The sequence below is a fragment of the Muntiacus reevesi genome, chromosome 2 (assembly GCF_963930625.1).
Source record: "Muntiacus reevesi chromosome 2, mMunRee1.1, whole genome shotgun sequence".
NCBI classification, from domain to species: Eukaryota; Metazoa; Chordata; class Mammalia; order Artiodactyla; family Cervidae; genus Muntiacus; species Muntiacus reevesi.
Genome location: NC_089250.1, coordinates 71,640,519 through 71,663,091, shown reverse-complemented (window position 1 = coordinate 71,663,091; position 22,573 = coordinate 71,640,519). Strand labels below are relative to the sequence as shown.

The window sequence follows — 22,573 nt, the reverse complement described above, 5'->3', positions numbered from 1 at the left end:
GGGGTTAGGGGTCAGAGGAAAGAGGGTGTGGGCGTGGCTATAAACAGCATTTGTGAGCCTGGGATGATGGAACACTTCTGTATCTTGATTGTGGTGGGGGTTACATGGATCTACAAGTGGTTCTGACATTGGAATACAGTTATTCAAGATGTTACCCTTCGTGGGTGGGGAATGAGAGAACGAGATACAGGACCTCTATTATATTTGAGGGGAATTTTCTGTGAATCTGTAATGCTTTTTTTTTTCTTTTTATAAAAGGAACTGTTATACCTGCAACAACTTGGATGAGTCTCCACAGCATTATCCTGAATGAAAAAAGTCCATCTCGAAAGGTTACATACTGTGGGATCCTACTCACATAACATTCTTGAAACAACAAAATTTCAGAAATGGAGAATGATCAGTGATTTCTAGGGATGAGGCATGAGATTGTGGGGAGAGGGGCAGATTAACACAAGAGAGATGTTCACGGTGATGGAACACACACACACAAATGAGCGCAGGTAAAACTGACAAAATCTTAGTTAGGTCTGTCTATTGTATTTACATCAATTTCCTGGCTGAGATATTGCACTGATATACCCAACATGTGTAAATCTCAAATGCATTGTGTTAAGGGAATGAATTCTATTCAAAAGTCTATAAGCTATAGGATTCCATTTATACAATGTTCTGGAAAAGGTAAAGCTACAGAGACTGAAAATACATCCGTTGCTGCCAGGGTTGTGGGTGGGACAAGGAGTTAACTACAAATAGATTGCACAAGAGAATTTAGGGAGGTTATGAAACCGTTCTACACATTGACTGTGGTGTTTGTACAATAACATGCACTTACCATAGAACTGTACACTAAAAAGGGTGAATTTTACCATATATAGGTGCTTCCCTGGTGTCTCAGTAAAGAATCTGCCTACAATGCAGGAAATCTGGGTTTGATCCCTGGGTGGGGAAGATTCCCTTGAGAAGGGAATGGCTACCCACTCCAGTATTCTTGCCTGGAGAATTCCATGGACAGAGGAGCCTGGGAGGTTACAGTCCATGGGGTCGCAAAGAGTCAGACACAACTGAACAACTAACACACTCTGTGAAACAAAACCACCACAAAAAAGACTAGATCCACAACCACTAGTACAGCTGTTGTAGAAAGAAAGAAGGAGAGAAGGAAAGAGAGGGAGGGAGGGAGGAAGAAGAAAAGTGGAAAAGAAGGAGGGAAGGAAGAATGAAAAATAACAACTCTTGGTGAGGATGTGGTGAAATCGAAATGTTGGTGGGAATGTAAAATAGTGCAGCCAGTATAGAAAAAGTTAAGGTGGGTCCTCAAGAAATTAAAATTAGAATTACCATATGGTCCAGCAATTCTATTTGTGAGTTTATACTCAAAAGAATTTAAAGCAGGGTCTAGAAGAGAGATATTTGGACACCCACGTTCGCAGCAGCATTATTCACAGAAGCCAAAAAGGTGGATGCAACCCAAGTGCCCACCAATGGGTGAGCAGATAAAATATGGTCTATACTTGCAAGAGGATAGTATCCAGCCCTAAAGGAGGGGAATTCTGGCACAAGCTGTAACATGATGAACCTTGAGGACATTACGCTGAATGAAATAGGCCATCACAGCAAGACACATGGTGTGTGATTCCATTCACATGAGGTACCTGGAGCAAATTCACAGAGACAGAAAGTAGAATGCTGCTTGCCGGGGCTGAGGGGGCTGGGGAATGGAGAGCTGTTGTTTAAGGGGGGTTGAGTTTCCATTTTGTGGGATGAAAAGAGTCTGGGAGCCGGATGGTGGTGATAGTTGCATAATAATGTGAAAGTACTGGCCACTACTGAACTGCCCACTTAAAATGATTAATGGTCAATGTTATGTGTATTTTACCACAACTAAGAGAAAAAAGAGAGAGTGGTGGTTTCTCACTGAAGTGCCTTGGATGTAATCCAGAAGGCTGACCAGCTGCGTGTCCTTGGGTATCGCTCTGCCCATAAATGGTTTTTACTGAGTAAATGGAAGAGATGAACAAGACTGAATATGGGGTGCTGCTTTAGGAGACGTTGTTGGGGTATGACAGCTGGTCACGGAGAAAAACTCCTGCCCCCCTGGGGATGCACCCCCAAGCTTCCAAAGGGAGGAAAGGGAGTGACGGTGAAAAGAACAGGCTGGAACAGAATGCAGAGGCAGCCGGGCCAGCCGCCAGGGCCCACTTGAGCCCCGTCGCCTGGGAACACTCCCAAGGCCCTGACTCTCAGGACCAGCTCCAAGCCTCTCCGCCTGTGATGGAGCCTGTGTCTGGCTCACTCCCCCAGGTTTGGCCACCGCCCCTCTTGGCTCCTACCTTCTATTCCAGCACATACCCCGCTTCCTAGTTCCCTCCCACACCTGTAATTTGAAAATCCACGAGCCCCACGGCCTTTTGCCTGGCGACCCTATTCTTCCTTTGTTATCTGTCACCATCTCTACGAAGACTTCCCTGGCCTCCCCACGCTGCTCCTTAGTGTTCCAGCAGTCCGCTCACCATTACCCTTATCATAGAGAATGCCATTTACTTTCACTTTTTCACAAAATGCTTAGTGGCATCTTGTCAGCCAGGCACTCTTCTAAGGCCCTGGGGGGTTAGCAATAAAGAGAACAGCCCCAGATCCCTGCCCTTGAGGAGCCCACGTTCTGCAGGGACCGCTCCCCCGGCTCAGTGGCCAGCGCACAGCAGGGCCTCAGCTGTCGGAGCTCAGGTGGCAGGTACAGAGGGTCCCGATGTGGCCCACCAGAGCCCACCAGAGTCCACCAGAGCCCATCAGAGCCCACCAGGGTCCACCAGAGTCCACCAGAGCCCACCAGAGTCCACCAGAGCCCATCAGAGCCCACCAGGGTCCACCAGAGTCCACCAGAGCCCACCAGAGCCCACCAGAGTCCATCAGAGCCCACCAGGGTCCACCAGAGTCCACCAGAGCCCACCAGAGTCGCCCCAGAGCCCACCAGAGTCCATCAGAGTCCACCAGGGTCCACCAGAGTCCACCAGAGCCCACCAGAGCCCACCAGGAAGAGCTGAGATCGTGCTGACAGGGAGAAGGAAGCCTGAGCAGGCAGAGGAGCCAGGAGAGGACTGAGGCAGACAGAGGTGGGGTGGGGGTGTTCGCCTTGCCTTCCCTCCAAAGTCGCCTCCTCGTGTCTTCTCTGGTCCACAGCATCTTTTTTTGTTTTTACCACCCACTCATCTCCACCCTAATAAGAAAGGGCATGGCCATATAAGAAGCTGTGCAAAAAAAAAAAAAAAAAGAAGAAGAAGCTGTGCAGCTTTCCGCTTTCGGCTCAGAGGAGGCAAAGGTGCAACTTTCTTCAATTGTCCCAAATCCGGGTTCAGCAGCCGCCTTCACCATGCCGCCAAAGTGTGACCCCAACGAGATCAAAGTCGTGTACCTGAGGTGCACTGGTGGGGAAGTCAGTGCCACATCTGCCCTGGCCCCCAGGATTGGCCCCCTGGGTCTGTCTCCAAAAACGGTTGGTGATGACATCACCAAGGCAACTGGTGATTGGAAGGGTCTGAGTATTACAGTGAAACTGATTCAGAACAGACAGGCCCAGATTGAGGTGGTACCTTCTGCTTCTGCCCTGATCATCAAAGCTCTCAAGGAACCACCAAGAGACAGAAAGAAGCAGAAAAACATTAAGCACAGTGGAACCATCACTTTTGATGAGATCGTCAACATTGCCCAGCAGATGTGGCATCAACCTCTAGCTAGAGAACTCTCTGGAACCATTAAAGAGATCACCCAGTCTGGGCTGCAATGTTGATGGCCGCCACCCTCATGACATCATAGATGACATCAACAGTGATGCTGTGGAGTGGCCAGCTAGTTAAGGACTGCAAAGGAAAAAGAAAAATAAAGGATTATTTGACAACCGAAAAAAAAGCTTTGCAGTAGTCTGGTCTTGGTCCACCTCCCCTAAAAGGCAGAGGTGAGCACCCCACATGCATGTACACCCCTCCATCTGGGTATGCTGTGGATTTGGTTCCCACACTTGCTGGGTTTCAAACTGGCCGACTGAGTGGGTGGTGAGGGAGAAGCTGTACGTCACAAGCTCTTCCGATTATTCAGACGCAGCCAGGTGGGCAGATTACTCAGAGCAGCCTGAGTTGTTCAAATCTCCCACAATCTGTCCCAGCCCCTCCACCAGGACTTTCTCTGCCCTCACCTTCTGCCACTACCTCTCCCCACTTCCCTCACCTCCTTCGGGTCTCTCCTCACATCTCATCTTGTCAGTGAGAGGGTCCTATCCCATTCTTTAAAAAGCCTTTTATTTTGTATTGCAGTATAGATGATTAGCAATGTTGTGGCAGTTTCAGGTGAGCAGCGAAGGGACTCAGCCATACACACACATGCATCCATTCCCCGAACTCCCTCCCATCCAGGCTGCCATGTAACATTGAGCAGAGTTCCCTGGGCTGTACAGTAGGACCTTGTTGGTTACCCATTTCAAATGTAGCAGTGTTCATCCTTTTCTCTTTTTCCTTTCGGTTGTGTTGGGTCTTCGTTGCTGCACCGGCATTTCTCTAGTTGTGGCGAGTTTTCTACTTGTGGTGCACAAGCTTCTCATTGCAGTGGCTTCTCTTGTGGTGAAGCATGGGCTCTAGGGCGTGCAGGCTCCAGTAGTTGTGGCCCACAGGCTCCAGATCACAGGTAAAGGAGTTGTGCATGGGCTTAAATGCTCTGAGGCGCGTGGGATCTTCCCAGATCAGGGCTCAAACCCGTGCCCCACGTTGGCTAGCAGATTCTTCACCACCGAGCCACCAGGGAAGCCCCATCCCTTTCAATACAGCAAACTTTCCACCTTTGTTCTCCATTTCCCGTCCACCTGTTTACTTCTCCCCACGCACTTCTTCCCATCTAACGCTCACAGGAGCGTGCTAGAGCTGACTCGTGAGGGCTCACAGAGGCATGTGACGTTTTTAGGAACTCAGCTGGCTGGTTGTTATGCAACATGATCATTAAAACTTAAATCATACCAACTTCATCGAGTTAATGATATTAAAAACAAAGATGGAAAGTGCTCAAACTCAACATTTCCTAATTTCTTACTACCTTTTGCTACTATCTATGATCTTGGGAATCTTTACAACTGCACAAATATAGTAAAATATGTAATATATAATGGAGGTGACTGCCTTTCTGTTCAAATCTGCATTCAGTGACATCACACTGGTAGGCTGAAGTATTCACACCACAGAAATAAGTAAATGTAACAAATCAGGTTTTGGTTTATTATCCTATTGATTGTCTAGGCCAGGAGTTGGTCCTGGACCAAATCTGGCCCACTATTTTTGTAAATAAATTTTATTGCAACACAGTCAGGCCCACTCATTTCCTTATCTGTGGCTGCTTTCACATTCCAAGAGCAGTTAGGCAGCTGCAACTACATGGCCTGCAAAAGTTAATGTATTCACTATCTTGCTTCTTAAAGAAGAAATTGCCAACCTCTGGTCTAGAACACCATGGAGGAAATGTTCATTGGTGGGTTCAGTCACTAAGTCATGTCCGACTCTTTGCAACCCCATGGGCTGCAGCACGCCAGGCTTCCCTGTCGTTCACTATCTCCGAGTTTGCTCAAACTCATGTCCACTGAGTTGGTGATGCCATCCAACCATCTATTCCTCTGTCGCCTCCTTCTCCTCCTGCCTTCAATCTTTTCCCAGCATCAGGGTCATTTCCAGTGAGTCGACTTTGTGCATCAGGTGGCCAAAGCACATGGAGGAAATGTTAACAATGTGGATTAAAGGTAAATGTGTCCTGTCTGTAGCTGTTACAGGCAGATCTCATGTTATTTCACTCTACTGCACTTCAGAGAGTGAGGTTGTTACAAACTGAAGGGATGTGGAAACCCTGTGTTCAGCAAGCCTGTCAGTGCCATTTTTCCAACAGCATTTGCTCAACTCATGTCTCTGTGCCTCAGTTTGGTAATTTTCGCAATGTTCCAAATCTTTTCACTACTCTACTTGTCATGGTGACTTGCGATCTTTGATGTTACTCCTACATCTCACTGAAGGCTCAGACGATGATAAGGGTTTTTTTAATCAATTAAGTATTTTTAAATTAAGGTATGCACATTTTTTAGACATAGTGCTATTATTGCACATTTAATAACCTATAGTATAGCATAACTTTTATATACACTAGGAAACCAAAAGACTCTGGTAATTCACTTTATTGCAGTGGTCTGGAATTGAACTCGCCATATCTCTGAGGTATGCCTGTACACTGTAAATAGCCACACACAACCAAAAGATGCTGAGCAAATATACTCCCAGTATTTGAAAACAGTGACAGTAAGCAAGTCGATCTGATCATTGAGAAATGGATTCCAACATCTTCGTTCTTCCACTTTTACACTTTCTTCTTACTCTTTAGTATGAACGAAAACGTCAACATTCATATTGGAATGACATCTGTTCATTAATTACAACCATAGGTTGGCTGTGGATGCAAGAGTTAGGCAAAATTTGAGAAAAGTTTACTCTAAGAGTAAACTGGCCCTATGGGATTCACAATAGAGTATTTGTAGAAGTTTATTATTTTAGATTTCTTTCGGTAAAATTTATGATAAACACATATTCACACACACATATACATTGTTTCAGACAGCCCATTATTGAATCTTTACAAGAACACATACTGTCTCTTCTCCACTAGAATGTAAGTTCCTTGATGGCAGAATTTTTTTTTTTATTCCAGCACTTAGAACACACCGGACACACAGCAGAACACATGAACGAGCATGTATGACATGAATGAACAGATGAGCACAGTTGAGAACCAGGTTTCATGGGCTGATTGTCAGACCTTATGTTCCTAGCTCCACCATTCTCCAGCTGTGTTGGCCTTGAGTAACTTATTTAATTTCTTTGAACCCTGATTTCTTCATTTAAAAAAGGTGGTGGGGGAATCTTTCTACCTTGCAGGGAGACGGTGACAGTATATGCCTCTGCCTGGCACCTACTAGGTATCTGCACAGACAGGAGCCACCTTCTCACCCTCCGCCCCTGCCACACACACACTCCTTGGAGACCCAGCCCTGCCACTGTCACACATTTCAGTGATGTCACAGCCCCCCTCCCTGGGAGCACCAGCACAAGCATCCTGACGCCCCGCCTGAGTGTGGGCTGAGCTGGGGGCGGACAGGGCGCAGGCAGGGCCAGGTACCAGTCTTGCGCCGTCTGTCCAGGATGTGCCACAGCTCCAGCATGCGTCCATTGGCAAAGAAGAGGCCCAAGAATAAGGTGGTTTCCAAGGTTGGACTTGGGACTGGATCTAGTGGACGTCTCAACAAAGTGTCCAACCATGCCCAGGGTGGGGGTCTTTCCGTCTAGGGGGAGGGGGAAAGGTGAAGGGGGGTGGTCAGGAGAGTCAGAATGGGCTCCCCATTTCCACCCCAAACCAAGGTGACAAAAATCGCAGTCTAGCCAAGTCCAGTGGAGAGGCATTACTGGGCATTCAGGGGGCTCATCCTGTGTTAGCATTTCCCCCCACCCCGCTCCTTCCCTCTCTCTGTCAGAAGCAAGCTAAGGAACCACAGGACAAGATACATCAGCCTGTCAGCAAAGTAATCGAGCGGAACCGACTTAAAATGGTGAGATGCCTCGTTTGGGTGCCCACTAAAGGGAGCCTGAGCCCCCACTCTGTGCTGCTCGGGGCTGCCACAAGGGAGCCGGAAGGACTCAACAGGCCTCGCCCTGAGCTGAGCTGAGCCAAGCTCCAGGTGGGGGTTGGGAGGCTATCCCAAGAAAGCTGAAGCTTCCATGTTTGCTTGGGTTTTTTTTTTCTGGTTCTTCATCCCTGGCAGGTATTAAAACACTTGTCGCTCTTGAAGCTGCTCAAAAGCTCGAACCCTCGGGTCCAAGAACTGTATAGCCTGGCCAGAAGGTGCTGGAATTCACTGCTCAGGGTTCCAAAGATCCTGGGGATCTCCTCTGGGTGAGCTTGGCCCGCCCATGGCCCCCATCATGGGCCCAACAGCCGTCTTTACTAGGAACAGGCACTGTGCTAAGGAGTTTAGTAACCCTCATTTTGACAAGGCTCTGGGAGAAAGGGAGTCGTTTCGTAGCCCTGTTTTAATGATGGGGAGTTGGGGCTCAAGAGATGCTGTAACTTGTTCCATTAACTGAGCTGCTAAGTGGCAGAGCTAGGATTTGAAACTGTTCCCAGCTGAAATCAGAGCTGTTGTCATAAGCATGGTCATAATCATCCAGTCATGGTACTACCACCTGGGGCTCTGAGCAAGCGGGCCCCCCTCCCGCCCCTCCCAAGTCATCACTACCCACAGAGTCACCCACAGACTAGTCATCCTGCTGAGGCCAAGCTCTCTCCCACTTCACATCGATGCTAAGAAAGCTGACGTTTATAAGGCACCTGTGCTAAGGGCTTCCCTGATAGCTCAGTTGATAGAGAATCTGCCTGCAAGGCAAGAGACCTAGATTTGATTCCTGGGTTGGGAAGATCCCCTGGAGAAGGGAAAGGCTACCCACTCCAGTATTCTGGCCTGGAGAATTCCATGGACTGTATAGACCATGGGGTCACAGAGTCAGACACGACTGAGCGACTTTCACTTTCACTCTTCAAGGGCCAGGTACCCTGCAGAGCATTTTCCCACCTAATCTACTCTCCATAAAAACCCTATTAGTTAGACAGAAATATCTCAGTTTTCAGATGAGGGAACTAAGGCTCTGACAGGACACGTCTCTTGCCCCAAATGACACAGACAGTAAGGGGCAGAAGCAAGTCTGACCCGCAGTGTGTCTCCAAAGCCTGTGTTCTCCAAGCCGCCTTCTGCCTTGCAGGACTGCGGTGAGGGCCCTGGGCCTGACGCCGGGTGGGCCCCCGACCAGCGGTGGCCGTGACTGTCCTCAGTGGTGTCTAACCTTGAGCGTGAGGCCTCTCCCCACACGTGCTCAGCTAGGACAGGGCGGCCACGGCTGCAGAGGACTTCAGTCTGTGACAGATACCCTTTTGGAAAGTCTAACACCTCTGGTGAACTCCCCACTCCGGTTTCCTCCCTCTAAATTCCCCCCTCGATACAGGAGATCAGGAAACACCGAGCCCAAAGGGTCAGGATCATCAGGCCCAGAGTTTTCCAACCCTTTTTACAGAGCCAGCCCTAACTGGCCCCAAGCCCCGACTGTGTTGTTGAGAGGAAGCTATCCTGCCCCTCCAGAAGTGAGGTGGGATGGGGGGCGGGGGGGGGGGTCACTGGAGTTACTTTCTAAGATGTCTTGGAACAAGAAAACAATTTAAAAGAAGAAAAAAAAAAAAAAAAAAAACTGGACCAGTCCACTCTGTCAACTGAAATCCAGACAGGCAGAGCCCTAATCTAGGGGCTGATGCAGGTACGACGCGTTTCTAGTGTCCTAACTACTAGCCGTCGCCAAAGGCTTTTCTAGCCTTTCTCGTCCCTTCTGCCAGCGTTTGTCACCGTGTCCCCTGCCCCCAGGCAAAGGCCTCTGAGTGCTGGAGAAGCTTCTTTCCGGGTTCTCCGAGGCTTTCCTGACTGGCCCCCCAAGGCGGCGGCAGCGCAGCTGTCTCGGGGCTAGCGGAGGACCAGAGCCTCGGTCCTATGCTGCTGACCACTGTTCCTCTCCCGGCCAGGTACGACAATGTCTGTGATGAAGTGGAACAAAATAACAAAGCGCTCCAGGAGGAGGAGGAGGAGGCTGGGTGCTCCTACCAGAGACTGGACTCCAAGAACTTAAAGCCCACAGGGGAGCCTGAGGAGCCTGAGGAGCCTGAGGAACGTGAGGGGCCGAGGCCCAGGGCACAGGAAGCTATGCCACAGGAAGAGGAGCAGATGGAGCCTGAGGCCCCAACGGCATCGCAGGGTCACAGCCTGACCACCGGTCCCGGAGCCCAGACAAGGCAGCCACTCACTGGGGACCCCCGAGTCATCTTCCTGAAGACCCCCCAGGGCAGAACTCCCACGGAGGGTACCAAACAGCTGGAAAGAGCGAACCAGTGGGTCTGGTTTGAGGGGCTGCCCACACGAGTCCACCTCCCGGGGCCCCGGGTGATGTGCAGATCCTCCGCCTTGCGCTGGGTCAAGCGCTGCTGCACCCGCTTCTGCTCCGCATCATTGGAGCTGCCGATGGTCCATATGTACAAGGTGTGACACCACCACCGCCAGCCCAGGGTGAAATGCTGGCCCCGAGCTGGGCCCAGAGCCAGGGCGTAGGGTCCAGAGTCTTGGGGGCTGTGGCTGGCGGTGCTGGGAGGCCCGACCTTCCGTCCAGAGAGGGAAGCCCAGAGAGGTGGAAGCCGTTGACCAAAGCCATGCAGCAGGGCAGTGGGTCTCAGGACCCAAGCAGGGACTCTGGAGGAGGACGACACTGGGAACGTGGTCCTGAGGCGGGGCATCCATTGCCTAGAGGCCTGGGAGGGACCAAACTGCTGTGGTTCAGAATCTCATTGAGAAATGAGTCCAGGGATTTCCAAATGTGGGGGGAAGAGGGGAGAGGGAGAGGTCAAGTAGGGCTCTGCTGCATCCCATCCCCTCTTTGATCTACACTCTATTGTATTTATTCATGCCTCAAATAAGACTTGGACTTCCCTGGTAGCTCAACAGTAAAAAGTCCCTTACCAGTGCAGGAGACCTGGGTTCAATCCCTGGGTCGGGAGGATCCCCTGGAGGAGGAAATGGCAACCCACTCCAGTATTCTTGCCTGGGAAAGACCATGGACAGAGGAGCCTGGTGGGCTATGGTCCATGAGGTCCTAAAGAGTCAGACACCACTTAGGGACTAAAGCACCACCAGCACCACCACCAACCACAAATATGATTTACTCTGAACAAAAAGTTCCTTAACAAAAGAAATACTTCAGCCCCTTCGCTGAGTTTCCAAGAAAGGAAGAGGGTGAGGGGCCTGGGAGTCCGCCTGAAAGGAGGCTGCCCCATCAGCAAAGCTGGCGGCATCTTTGGGCCCGGCGCCGCAGCGCCCCGGTCCCCAAGCCCTCTCCCTGGCCCGCAGCGCCCCCTGGGGGCGGTCTTAACTCCCGACTGACGCCGAGGTCTCTGCTCGCAGGTGTGACCTTGGACGGGAGCCCGGGAGCCCGAGGTGTGCGGAGAGCGCGGGAGATGGCACAATCATGGACCGGGAGGGAAGGGCGGGAGAATTCGTGAGCCTACAAATAAAATCTCCTATATGCCACTGGCTCTGCCTGTTTTTCTGGGGCTGGACAGGATGGAGGAAAGTCTCTCCGACAAGGTAAGGACTGGGGGTGGGGGTGTGAATCACTACTTCAGGGTAATAATCTCAGTCTATCCCCAGGTCCCTGACGTCAGTGTAGAACCCGGAACAAAGAAGCCAGTGGGCTGGTCCCCTCCCCCCCTCCGCGAGCCGGCCTCCGGAGCTGGGCACTCCATGAAGTCACAGAAGGGGAACGTTTCTTGTGTGCTTCCTGGTGCCGGGTGCCTCACAATGACCCTGCGAGGCTAGGAGAGCAGGAAACCACTGCGGCTCCAAGATGGGACGGTCCTGGCAAGTGGCACAGTAAGACCTCTAAACCAGGTCTCCCGGCTGCTCCCCATCCCACCTCCCGAAGGGGAAAAGGTGCAACACAGCATCCAGCCCGTCAAACACGGGCGTTGTGCCCTGATTATCACGGAGCCGGATGTCAGTGGATGTCAGCTGGAAATGACCCCTCCTGGGTCACGGGAAGCACCAGTCAGGCTGGGAATTGTTTTTTTGTCTCACTGCTCCCATGTGACAGACACAGCACGCCCATCCTCCAACCCCACATCTGCTCAGGGTCACCCCCGTTGTTGGTAGGAGCCACAGGGCCCTGAACGTGCCATTAGGGAGAGGAAAGCTGAGGGGGCCCAGGCTTTCTCTGGATGAAGACTGTCATGTTCTATCTGCCCCTGGAGGCAGGCAGGCGCCCTCAGGAAAGCAGCAGGGCCACGGAGGGGTGCAGAGCCTCCAACCCCACCCCCAGGGAGTCAGGGCAGTGATGGAGACCCTCAGATTGGGAGGGAGGGGGAAGGACAGGAGAGGCTCCCACTGAATCCACAGGTTCACATCCCTCCTCCCCAGTGAGGCCCAGCACCGTGACTGAGTATCCCTGGGGTGGGCATCAGCAGAAACCAAGCCACCACAGACAGCCTGGCATGGGACCACTCTGTACCTCACTGCCCTCCACCTGTGGTCACCAGGTGCAGAGTTCCCGTCCCGGGCATCCCCCCCCTCTCCCTCCACACACCTTCCATTCCTGCAACCCCCACCTCAAGCTATACACCCACTCAGCCCACAATCCAGCCTGACTCCTGGGTACTTCCCATTTCGACTCCCTTGCCCAGCATCATCAATCCCATCAACCTTCTACTCAACCTTTCCTCCTAAGTGCCTTCCATTCTGTCAAACTTCAAGTAATCTTCTGTCCAGTGGGCTATCAGCAAGCAATCAGAGCAACGAGCTCCCAAATCAACCAACCAACCCTGGGGGTAAGGGGGGTTATGCTAATCTTCATTCCAATCTTCCTCCAAGGAGCCCCACATAGGGGATGAAAAGCCCTGAGCCTAGGGAAGATTGGCAACTCCTGCTTTGCCCAACTGGGAGCTAGAGCTGGGCCTGAGTGGCCCATGGAGAGGCCACTGAGTGAGCAGACAGGAGCCTGTGTGCCTAGGCTGGCTGGGACCCAGTGTGGCCAGTGTGCTGCAGGGGGAGGCAGGACGCAGGCCTCGTGCATGTGAATAACTCCCAGCAGTTCGCTCCTTGCAGCCTTATCCCTTCTACCTGCTGGCATTTAGGCTCAAGCAACCCGCCTCCCATGATCCCAGAACCAGGGTCTCCCCACTACCATTCTCCTTTTGTTTAACAACCTCAACCTGAGGCTCCTCTTCAGGGATCAGTTAGATCCTGATTTGGGCAGGATGCTGCAAATGATCTCAGAGATAAACTGACTATAGGAGAAACGGCTACCCAACAGTTAACTAGGGGAAAATGTTAAGCGTCTGAATTTGTAACAAGTCACATGATCTCTCAGAGCCTATTTCATCTGTTTATAAAAAGAGGGATACTAAGAGCCATTCCAGAGGGCTCTGAGCAAATCAGGCTTGATGTAGCTGAAATTAGCTTGTGGGATGTTGAACGTTTGGCCTTTTTTCCATGCCTCCGTGCCATAATAAAGCCCCAAGGCCAGTACTGGCCCTGTTTCTCACTTATGGGCAGTTGGCTAACTGCCCACCTTTAGGGAACCAGCTGCTTGTTTAAAAAGCCAACCTTATGTTCAAGTTCACAACCTTTTGCTAAAATAGCATCTGGATCCTGGAGGCTGCCCCTCTCCCAATGTGGGCCATGAACTATTTAAACATGATTGGAATATGAAATGGGGACGAGGTTGCTGAGGCAGACAGGCCTGGCTTCTTATCAGCTGTTTGATGCTGAGGAAAGCTATTTATTCCTAAGCCTCAGTTTCATTGTCTGCAAAATGGGGAAAACAACGGTGCCAACGTCACAGGATTAAGTTAGAAACGTGTCACTTTACAGCCCACGGCACATAGCAGCTCAATGCTTTGTTGCTGTACTTACGTTATGGGCACAGGCCTGTCCCCCATTTCACAGCCAAGGCTCTGAAGAAAGGGGTCTCCTCTGTAAAATGGGGAGGGGGTCGTGGTGCCTTAATCCTAACTGTTTAGATTCATGAATCACTTCTTACATACCAGGCACAGTGCTTTACATATGACATCTCACTGAACCCTCACAAAAACCCAGGAAGCTCAACCCAGGGAAGGTTAAGTAACTTGTCCAAGGTCTCACAGGTAGCAATGGGACTCCAGGACTTAACAGGGCACTCCACAGCTGCTCTCTAAAGTCTTCTAATATCAGGCCCCTGGAATTCTCCCTGACTTGGTCATGTAGGCAGGACAAGGATTAAAGCTCTCAGCTCTCTCTCTCTACCCCCTTGTCTCAGGGCTGTTTCATCACCCTTTGCTACTTTCCTACAGAAAACCTCAAGCAAGACAGTAGCTTTTTAAAAAATACATATGCACTTTTAATTTGGCCGAGCCAGGTCTGTAGCAGCATGTGGGATCTAGTTCCTCCACCAGGGACCAATCCTGTGCCCCTTGCCTTGGGAGCATGGAGCCTTAGCCACTGAACCACCAGGGAAGTCCCCCAAGGCAGCAGCTTTGAATTCCCCCTCCACAAGGCCCCCCTCTTTGGGGCCCAGAATTGGCCCCTACTCCCCCGGCCCCTAAGGCTCTCTGGTCCCTGGGCTACATGCCAACTGCCCTCTGGGGATGCCAGGAGGAAGCTACCTTGATCCGGGGAGTCACTGAAGACAGTGTCAGACTCACCTTCCAGGGGAAGCTAACCTGTCTCAATTGTCCCTCCCATAAGACTTAAGGGGACCTGGAGCTTCCCGCCCCCCGCTCCCCCCCCCGTGCCATTATGGCCCCCGTTTGGCTCTGATCTGGACAGGCCTACCCAGAATGAGGGGTTGGAGGCAGCCTCAGAGTCAGACATCCCTTTCTCTCTTACCACCCTTCTTTCGGGTCATAAACCAGTCTAAGAGTACCACTATGTCCTACTTTCCACTTCTCTCTCCAAATAGCTGGAGTTGAGTAGTGAATGGGGAGAAGAACAGGGTGTCTAGCCATCACACCCCTACAAAGTCAAGAGCTACATCAACTCAGTGGGGGGTGGAGGTAACTTTCTGATCTAGGTATTCTTCTTTATCCTTTGGAAATAAAAACATTTCCAACATCCTCATGTTCACTTGAAAATCTGTGGCTGTGTTTAATGTACTGCCTGTTAGTTTTTCTTGAAAAACAAGCAATATTTACAAAGCTTTTTACATCCTTAGTATTTACAACAATACAGTAGGATGAGAAAGTACGATTACAAAGTACAGATTGTTTAACCAATAAGAATGTAAACATTCTTGATTATTAATGTCTTCAGAATGAGTTTATTAATTTCACTACCGAAACCCAAATCCTGGTCGGCCAGCCCCTAACATAACCTTGGGCAAGTTCCTTAGTTTCCTCATCTGTAAGACACAGATGGTTTTTCCTACTTCTTCTTTTTTTGTCGGTCACACCAAGCAGCATATGGGACCCTAGTTCCCCAACCAGGGATCAAACCCGTGCCCTCTGCACTGAGAGTGCAGAGTCTTAACCACTGGACCGTCGGAATACTTCCTACTTCTGAGGGTTGTTGGGGAGATTAAGTGAGCAAGGAGACGTACAGACTTAGTCTACTGTTGGACATCTCTTGTCCTCAAGTGGATGCTATTACTTCCTCTCTGGAACTTGCCTCTAGACACTGCTTTATCACTTTAGAATTCATCAGCATCTCAGTAAAGTTGCAGCTTAGTCATATATTATTTAAAAAAAAAAAAAAAACACGTTAGCTCCCCTGACTTCGGGCAGTTTCCAAAAAAGATCCAACTGACACTCTGGGGGCAGAGACCTGTCATCAGAGAAGACGTGCGGCGCGGCGCCACCAGCCCTTGTGGGAAAGCCCCAAAGACGGGTGCCGCCACAGCCTGCCGCGTGACGTGAGGGCTCTGAGGCTTTCCGCTAAAGGGAGTCGCCTGCCTGTAGTCTCTGGTGTCTGGGGAAACTCCCGACGCAGGGGAAGCCATCTCAGCCCGGTCCCACCTCGTGGACTCTGCAGCCAGGATTAGAGGCCCATTAACAACCGTTCCCTCCCCGCTTGGCCAGGGCGCCCTGTGCCTGCGGCGCTTCACCCAAGCCTTTGCCCAGCTTCTGCCCAGGCATGTTCACTCTTCAGCTTTCATCCTGTCAGCCTCCACCTCCTATCCTGCAGGACTGGCAGCCAGGAGGCTGGAAAGGCTTCTGGGGGAGAGAGCACAAGTTTCCATCTGTGTAGCCCTGAATCTGAAAGAGGAACTCCGTCAGCTCGCTCAGGGAGGCTGCGGAGGGCCCGCGGGGAGCAGCAGTGGTTTCTATGAGGAGGTGGGTCTAGGCCGGTGCGTTTCACTGGGCACACTCAGAAATCTGGCAAGTGGGAAAGGCATCCTGAGTCATGGCGGTTCGCCAAGGTGAAGCGGAGAAGGCTACGGGTGGGGCTGGGACACAGGAGTTCCCCGCACTCCATGTTTTAACCAACTGGAGGAACACTTGGGCTCAAGAAGGGAAAAAAAAAAAGGTGGCCTAATAGTTCTTTCTAGCTCCTGGCTCTAATGAATGTCTGACTGTGCTGACCCCTCCCAGTCCCAAGCATGGCATTATAAAATAAAGCGCAGGCAGAACCGTGGAAAATACTGTATTTATGTACACAGGAAGGGCAGCTGCAAGCCCCCTCACAGAGGACACTCCACCTCAAAGAAACAGTTTGGTAGCAAATTCCTATCTCCTATGGTACAATCAAGTACCCCTCAAGCTGCAAGGCTGGGCTCCCTGGGTCTGGGCGCTCACGGTTCCCTCCCACTGTGGGATTCCAAATAAGGCGGGAAGACGGAAGTACAGCCAGAACGGAGGTCTGTGGGAGCCGGAGAGCCCGGTCATTCCTAGAGAACAGGCTGTGACGCCAGGTCAAACACGCGACGGGCAGCGATGCCGGGATTCTTCTCTGGGTCCTCCGGCCCGCTATGTGGAAAGCCGGCAGCAGCGTGGGGACCCAGCAGAGAGAACCGGAAGACAGTCTCGGGGTTCAGGGGTGTGTGTGCGTGTGTGCAGCAGGACGCCAGCTGTTCGCTTTTTGGGGTTTTTTTTTTCCTGCTTGATGCCTCCACCTGCCATCCTCTGCCTGATAGCAGCCTGCTATTTACTGGGCACCTACATCTCTTTCTGTGGCTCTGGATCCAGAAGCCAAGGGTTGTTCCAACTGAACAGCTGCAGTCAGGGCAACGTGGCAAAGGTATATAACGGCTGTCCCAGGAGGTAAGACAGATGGCTAGAAGAGTGGTTTGCTCCGATCAGATTTTTTTTTTTAAAATAACAGGCTGGTGACAGGTATGGTGGCTCAAGAGTGACATGGTTCCAATTCTGCTATGACCCTGAAAGAGGTGCCCATGCTGACCTCCCAAGGTTTCTGTGGACAGAGGTGGTTCTTGCAGCTCTGATCCTGCCCGCTACCCACCTTCTTGACGGGGGCCTCACTCTCTCCCCCACACCAACCAAGACTTCACATTTCCCGGGTTCCTCTCAGGCCTGGGCTGGACCTCACCTGGTGGTCCGAGCAGCCCAAGGGGTTGTGAGGGTGGTCAAGTGCCCAGCAGGGTGTCCAAAAGACCCGACACTACACACTGGACTTCGGGGCGGAGTTGAGGGGGATCTCCTTGAGCTCCGACCGCATGCATAGGTACTCCCCGATGACAGCCATGAGCGCAATGCACACGGCCTGGACCAGCCACCAGGTCAGCGCCGAGGGGAAATGGGAGCTGTAGAGCCAGCAGCCCAGGAGGTGAAAGAAATGGACAGTGACCGTGAAATCCAGACACTGCTTCCCTCGCCGGATGAAGTACAGCAAGCCCAGGGCACTGTGGGGAGAGGACGGCAGTGAGCTGTCACTGGGTTGTCCTGGCCTTCGGTCAGCTTATCTGGGGGAGTGTGGGGACACAGGATGTCAGCACAGGGGTCAGGAGCAAGCGAGAGGAGTGCGAGGCAGGGGTCACATTGTCAGATGCCCAGAGGAACCCGGCGGGGAGTGCTGAGAGTGAGTCAGGCGGGGGAGGAGGAAGAAGTATGAGCGTGATGATCAGGGCAACTGCCGCTCAAGGGGCTCCGAGAGACTGGGGGGGCTGTGCACCACGAAGCAGACATGTTCCATCTAAAGTGGGGCCCGCAGCGAGACAAACCGCCAGGCTAGAAGGCTGGCCTGGAATCAACTGATCATCCCATTTTCTTAAGAGACACCAGAAATCTAGGTTTTTAATATAAGATATCCTGATTTTCAATTAAGTGGAAAAAAAAAATCTTAAACACGCTGCATGGGTTGACAACTGGGTAAGTCAAACAGAACATATCTGGGAGCCAAATCCAGGTCACAGTCACCCCACCAGTTTTCAACCTCCAGGGAAAGGTCAAGAACAGCAACATGCAAGGCATTGTTTTAAGTACCTCCTGTGAATGAACTCGTGAAACCCTTACAATTATGAGGTGGGTAATATTATTAGCCTCATTTTACTGACGAAGAAACTGGGGCTTAGACAGATTAACTTGTCCACAGTCACTAGACTAATGGTAGAGCTGAGAGTCAAAGTCAAGTGAATCAGCCTCTAGAGACTAAGCTCTTAATCACTTTGCTTAAACTGCCTCTCAGTCCAAGTCCTCAGCGTACAAGTGAGGACCGGACGCCCAGAGAGAAGGGAAGGAACCTGGCTAATGGCACATGGGCCAAGAATAGAATCCAGTTCTCCTGACTCCCAGTCCAATCCTCCCCTCACCTCATTCCACATCAGGGAAGTGATCTGAGAGGGAAGCTGTCCCCAGGCAGCATGCAGAGAGTAACATAAGAGCTTCCCAGCTAAGTCAGAACAGTGGTGGAAGAAATTCTATGATGGAGCCAGTCCCAGAACTGGTCTCTGCCACCCACGTTAGTCCACCTCTACCCAGGAGCAAGTGCCAGCCTGTGTCAAGTCCGAATTTAGAAAGTTAGTTCCAGCGCTAAGACCCCAAAAGCTGGATAGGAAAACTGGTGATACTCACCAGGTAAGGGCGTTGAGGACGAAGGACATCGTGGAGAGCCGGCCTGGAGGGGTGGAAAAGCCCAGGATCTAAGGGGGAAATCACAAAGGGAAATATGCTGGAGGAGAAAACTGGCAGAGCCCCAGGCTCCAGGACCCCCCCCCCCCCCAAGGAACAAACATCCTGCCGAGACCACAAAAGCCAACACGCCCCTTCGTCTGTATGATGGCCTATTTCTAACAAGCTGCTTTTACAGACATCCATCACTGTATCTCACCCGACCCCTCACAGTAGCCAGGAAAGGATCACCATCCTCATTTTACAAAGAAGGAATAAAAACCCAAAGAAGTTAAGTAACTTGCCCAAAGTGATACAATAAGTAAACAGCATAAAAGTTCATAGTTCAGCAAACTATGGCCCCAGGGGCCAGGCACTTATTTTTGTAAATAAAGTTTTACTGAAACACAGTCACACCTATTCACTTTAGTATTGTCCACGTGGCTGCTTTTGTGCTATGATGGCAGAACTGAGTAGTTGTGACCTAAAATCTTTATCATCTTGTCCTTTACAAAAAGGCCTGTCAACTACCAGTCTAGAATTCAGGTAGTGTGTATGAGACAGTTCTTCAGCAAAGCCTCAGATTTCCACATCTCCTTCTCAGGAGGACAGAGGCTCCTAAGAGGATACTACTAGGCAACTGGTGGGTGTGCAGCTTCCACCACTATTGTTACAGTACTATCAAATACCGAACGCCTACACTCTTTCAACATGCAAGAGTGACGTTCATTATCTCATAGTATCCTCACAATAATCTGATAAAATTATTATTATTGTTGTCATTACCTTTTTGGATAATAAGTTGCCCAAGGGCTACACAGAGGATAAGCAGGAGGAAAGATTCCATCCCAAATCTCCTGGTTCCAAGAACTGGGCTTAATACTACATACCACATCTGCCTCTGTGAAGCTTACACTTCTCTGCCCTCCGTTACACTTTTGCAAAGCATTTTCTTATTCCTAGGCCCCTCTGGGTCTCATAACATTTTGCTGAGGATTATTTTATTCCGAAAGAGGAAACAGGCTCAGAAAGATGAAGCAACTTGCCCAAAGTCCCACAGTTGGTATGTTTCAGCCTCGGCTGGACACTAAGCATTTCTGAATCCAAAGCCAGGCTCTGTGTACTGCAGTCCACAGCCTCCCTGCTAGCGGTCTCATGATTTTGCAGACAGGAAAAGTGATGTTCAGAGAGAGAATAATCCTTGCCCCAGGTCACACAGCTAGTACGTGTAACTTAAACAGAGGCCTGACTCCAAAGTCCGGGCAGTTCCCACCATATCTCCACGAATGTTCTTTTAACCATTCCCCTCGCCGCAATTTGGCACCCGAGATCCTGGGGCTTAGAGAAGTGAAGTCACTTCCTCAGTGTCTGGTGGTCCAGCCAGGTGTAGAGCCTGGTAGTGTCAGACCACCAGGTGAGGCCGAAACGCCGCCCACGCCAGCCCGGGGATCCTACCTCGGCGTCGAACACCTGGTCCAGCGAGGGGCTGCTGTGCACCAGCCCGTCCACCAGCGCCAGCCACAGGCCCAGCGAGCCGTAATAGACGGTCTGCATGAGGACGATCTGCGACAGGATCAGCAACGGGTCCCACACGTAGCTGCGGAACTGGCCCGCCATGCCGCCCCCGGGGCCCGGCCGCCGCCCGGGCCCAGGTCAGCGCCGCCGCCGCGCCATGGGCCCCGGGCCGCCCCTGCACCTGCGAGGACACACGCCTGGCCTCAGCCAGCCCGCCGTCACCATGACAACGTCGCCCCGCCCGGGAGGAGGGACTGGGATGGAGGCGGCGAGCCCATTCCGGGAGCGGGAAGTAGGACGGGGCGGACAGACCCATTCCCAGCGTGAGGGGAAACCCTGCCCGTTCTAGCTTGCTCGGGCCCCGCTCGTCCTCGAGCTCCTGTGGGGTTCACTCACCGGTTACGGTCTCGAGGATCCGAAGCGTCCGAGCGCGGCCCAACCGCACCGACTGGCTACCGAAACGGTGCTGACAGTCAGGACCATGGAGGAGAGGCCATACCGGCCTAGAGAGGCAAAGGTCCACCGGCTGCAGAGGCTGTAGCGGCTGCGTAGGAAGGAAGCGTTTCCGGGGTGGAGGGGGCGGGGCTGAGATTGCGCAGGCGTGGTGCCAAACGAACGTAGGTCATCCCGGAAATGAAGTGCGCACATGCGCGCAAGGAAACAATGAAGGCGAACGGAAGTATGGCAACAGAATGTAGAGCTTGCTTGCCCTCTAGAGGAGAATGTTGAGAAATGGGAAAAAAAAAAAAAAAAAAAAAAAAGAGGGCGGTGAAAGCAGACGGTTGACGAGTGGCCGAGGGAGAGGTAAAGATGTTTGGGAGTTAACGAAATGATAACGTCCATTCCGTTTTCAGCCTAAACTCCCAATATCATCTTTCTCGCTTGAAATGAACCAGCCAGCAAGTCCACACATGATTTTGCCACTGTTTCTGGTTTATAGATAATTAAAACTAAGGGCTAGAGAGGGAAAGCAACATCACTGTCTCAAAGATATAGAGTTAGTGGCAGTTAGAATTCAGGTGGGGATTTCCCTGGTCATCCAGTGGTTACAACTCCCGGCCTCCAATGCAGGGGGAAGGAGTTCAGTGGCCCGGAAACTAAGATCCTATATGAAACATGAAATGGCCAAAATAAAACAAACAAACAAAAAACCTGTTTTAAAATTCAGGTGCAAAAAAGACAAAATAAAATAAAATTCAGGTGCTTCCAATATCACAGCACTGATTTCATGCCCTACTGAGTGTCAGGTAGATTTGTACATGTTAAAATGAGACCGTCCTTGTCCTCAGACCCAACTTAGCTATATTAGAAGACACAGTAGTGGGGGTTTTATAAGACAGATATTCAGTTATAGCTGTTTATCCATTTATATTTATAATGGGTGGGGGTAGGGGGGGAGGCCCAGGTTCTGAAGTCATACTTGGAAGCAGATCCTGACACTGTCTGCGGCCATAACTGTTTCCTCTATAACCTCTTCTGAGTCCAAACAGTGTGGACATTCAGTAAATATTTGCTGAATAAGTCAAGAATAGAGAAAGGGCAACAGCAAGTTGATGAGTCATTTCACTCCTGCCTCAGCCAACCAATCCCCCTTGATTTTCTTGATCGTAGGTTCTCCTCTGGAACGGAAAGAAGGGAAGTAACTGGTTCCAGGAAAAGAATTCAGGTTTTCTAGAGCTTGCCATACTAGCTGGGTGACTAGCAAGTCACGTCCTTCTTTAAACCTCAGCTTCCCTGTTTATGAAATGAGGAGTTAGACAAGATTAATGTTTTCCATCATTTAACCTACCCTCTGCTAATTATTTTCACATTAAAAAAAAAAACTTTTCAAAGACCCATGTAACTTGCCAATCAGAATTTCTGAACAGCATGTGATAACCATGTTATCACCTTGAGTTGATCCAATTCCAGACAGAGGTAAAGAAACTTGAGACTCTATCTAAAGTAGACGTGTGACTTCCCTTATCATTTGGAAATATTGTAAACAGTTCCCTTGGACTCCGGTTTGGAAGTCATTAAGGCTCAAAGATTTCTGAGGTGCTTTCCAGCTCAACTATTCTTTTAAGCACCTTTTTCAGCTCAACAAATCTCTCTGGTCTATTAATGACTCACATGATCTAGTGTTTCTGAGAAAACACCTTTTGTTTATTAAGAATCCATATGATCTTGTGTTATCCTCATAATTAGAGAAGATATGGGAATTCCCTGGCAGTCCAATGGTTAGGACTCTGCACTTTGACTGCCAAGGGCCTGAGTTCAATCCCAGTTAGGGAACTCAGATCCCACAATGGTCAGAATAATAATAACAATAATAATATAATCAGAGAAGGTAGATATTATCCCCCACTTTAAAGGTGAGAAAATTGAGGTTCCA

General features: G+C 50.7%; 3 protein-coding genes across 6 annotated transcripts in view; 2 read left to right on the top strand and 1 right to left on the bottom strand.

Annotated features, from left to right (window-relative positions):
- SYS1 (SYS1 golgi trafficking protein) overlaps window positions 1–21,905 on the bottom strand; it is a 32,821-nt gene extending 10,916 nt beyond the window's left edge. The window contains exons 1-4 of one of the 4 annotated variants that reach the window (XM_065922067.1): window positions 20,596–20,918; window positions 20,140–20,396; window positions 18,649–18,716; window positions 16,251–17,480 (exon numbers count right to left, since the gene is read on the bottom strand). In XM_065922067.1, the coding sequence (XP_065778139.1) occupies window positions 17,240–17,480; window positions 18,649–18,716; window positions 20,140–20,301 (471 nt within the window). In that variant the 5' untranslated portion in view covers window positions 20,302–20,396; window positions 20,596–20,918 and the 3' untranslated portion in view covers window positions 16,251–17,239. Of the gene's footprint in view, window positions 1–16,250; window positions 17,541–18,648; window positions 18,717–20,139; window positions 20,397–20,595 lie in introns of those variants that run through there. The other 3 variants (XM_065922066.1, XM_065922069.1, XM_065922068.1) reach the window with 3 other exon arrangements.
- Window positions 3,371–3,848, top strand: LOC136158017 (large ribosomal subunit protein uL11-like). The gene has a single exon (XM_065919802.1). The coding sequence runs from the start codon at window positions 3,371–3,373 to the stop codon at window positions 3,785–3,787; it is 417 nt and encodes a 138-aa protein (XP_065775874.1). The 3' UTR covers window positions 3,788–3,848.
- TP53TG5 (TP53 target 5) lies at window positions 9,275–10,745 on the top strand. Its single transcript, XM_065919801.1, has one exon. It carries the CDS (start codon window positions 9,599–9,601, stop codon window positions 10,145–10,147), a length of 549 nt encoding a protein of 182 aa, XP_065775873.1. The 5' UTR covers window positions 9,275–9,598; the 3' UTR covers window positions 10,148–10,745.
- Window positions 21,906–22,573: the final 668 nt, after the last annotated feature.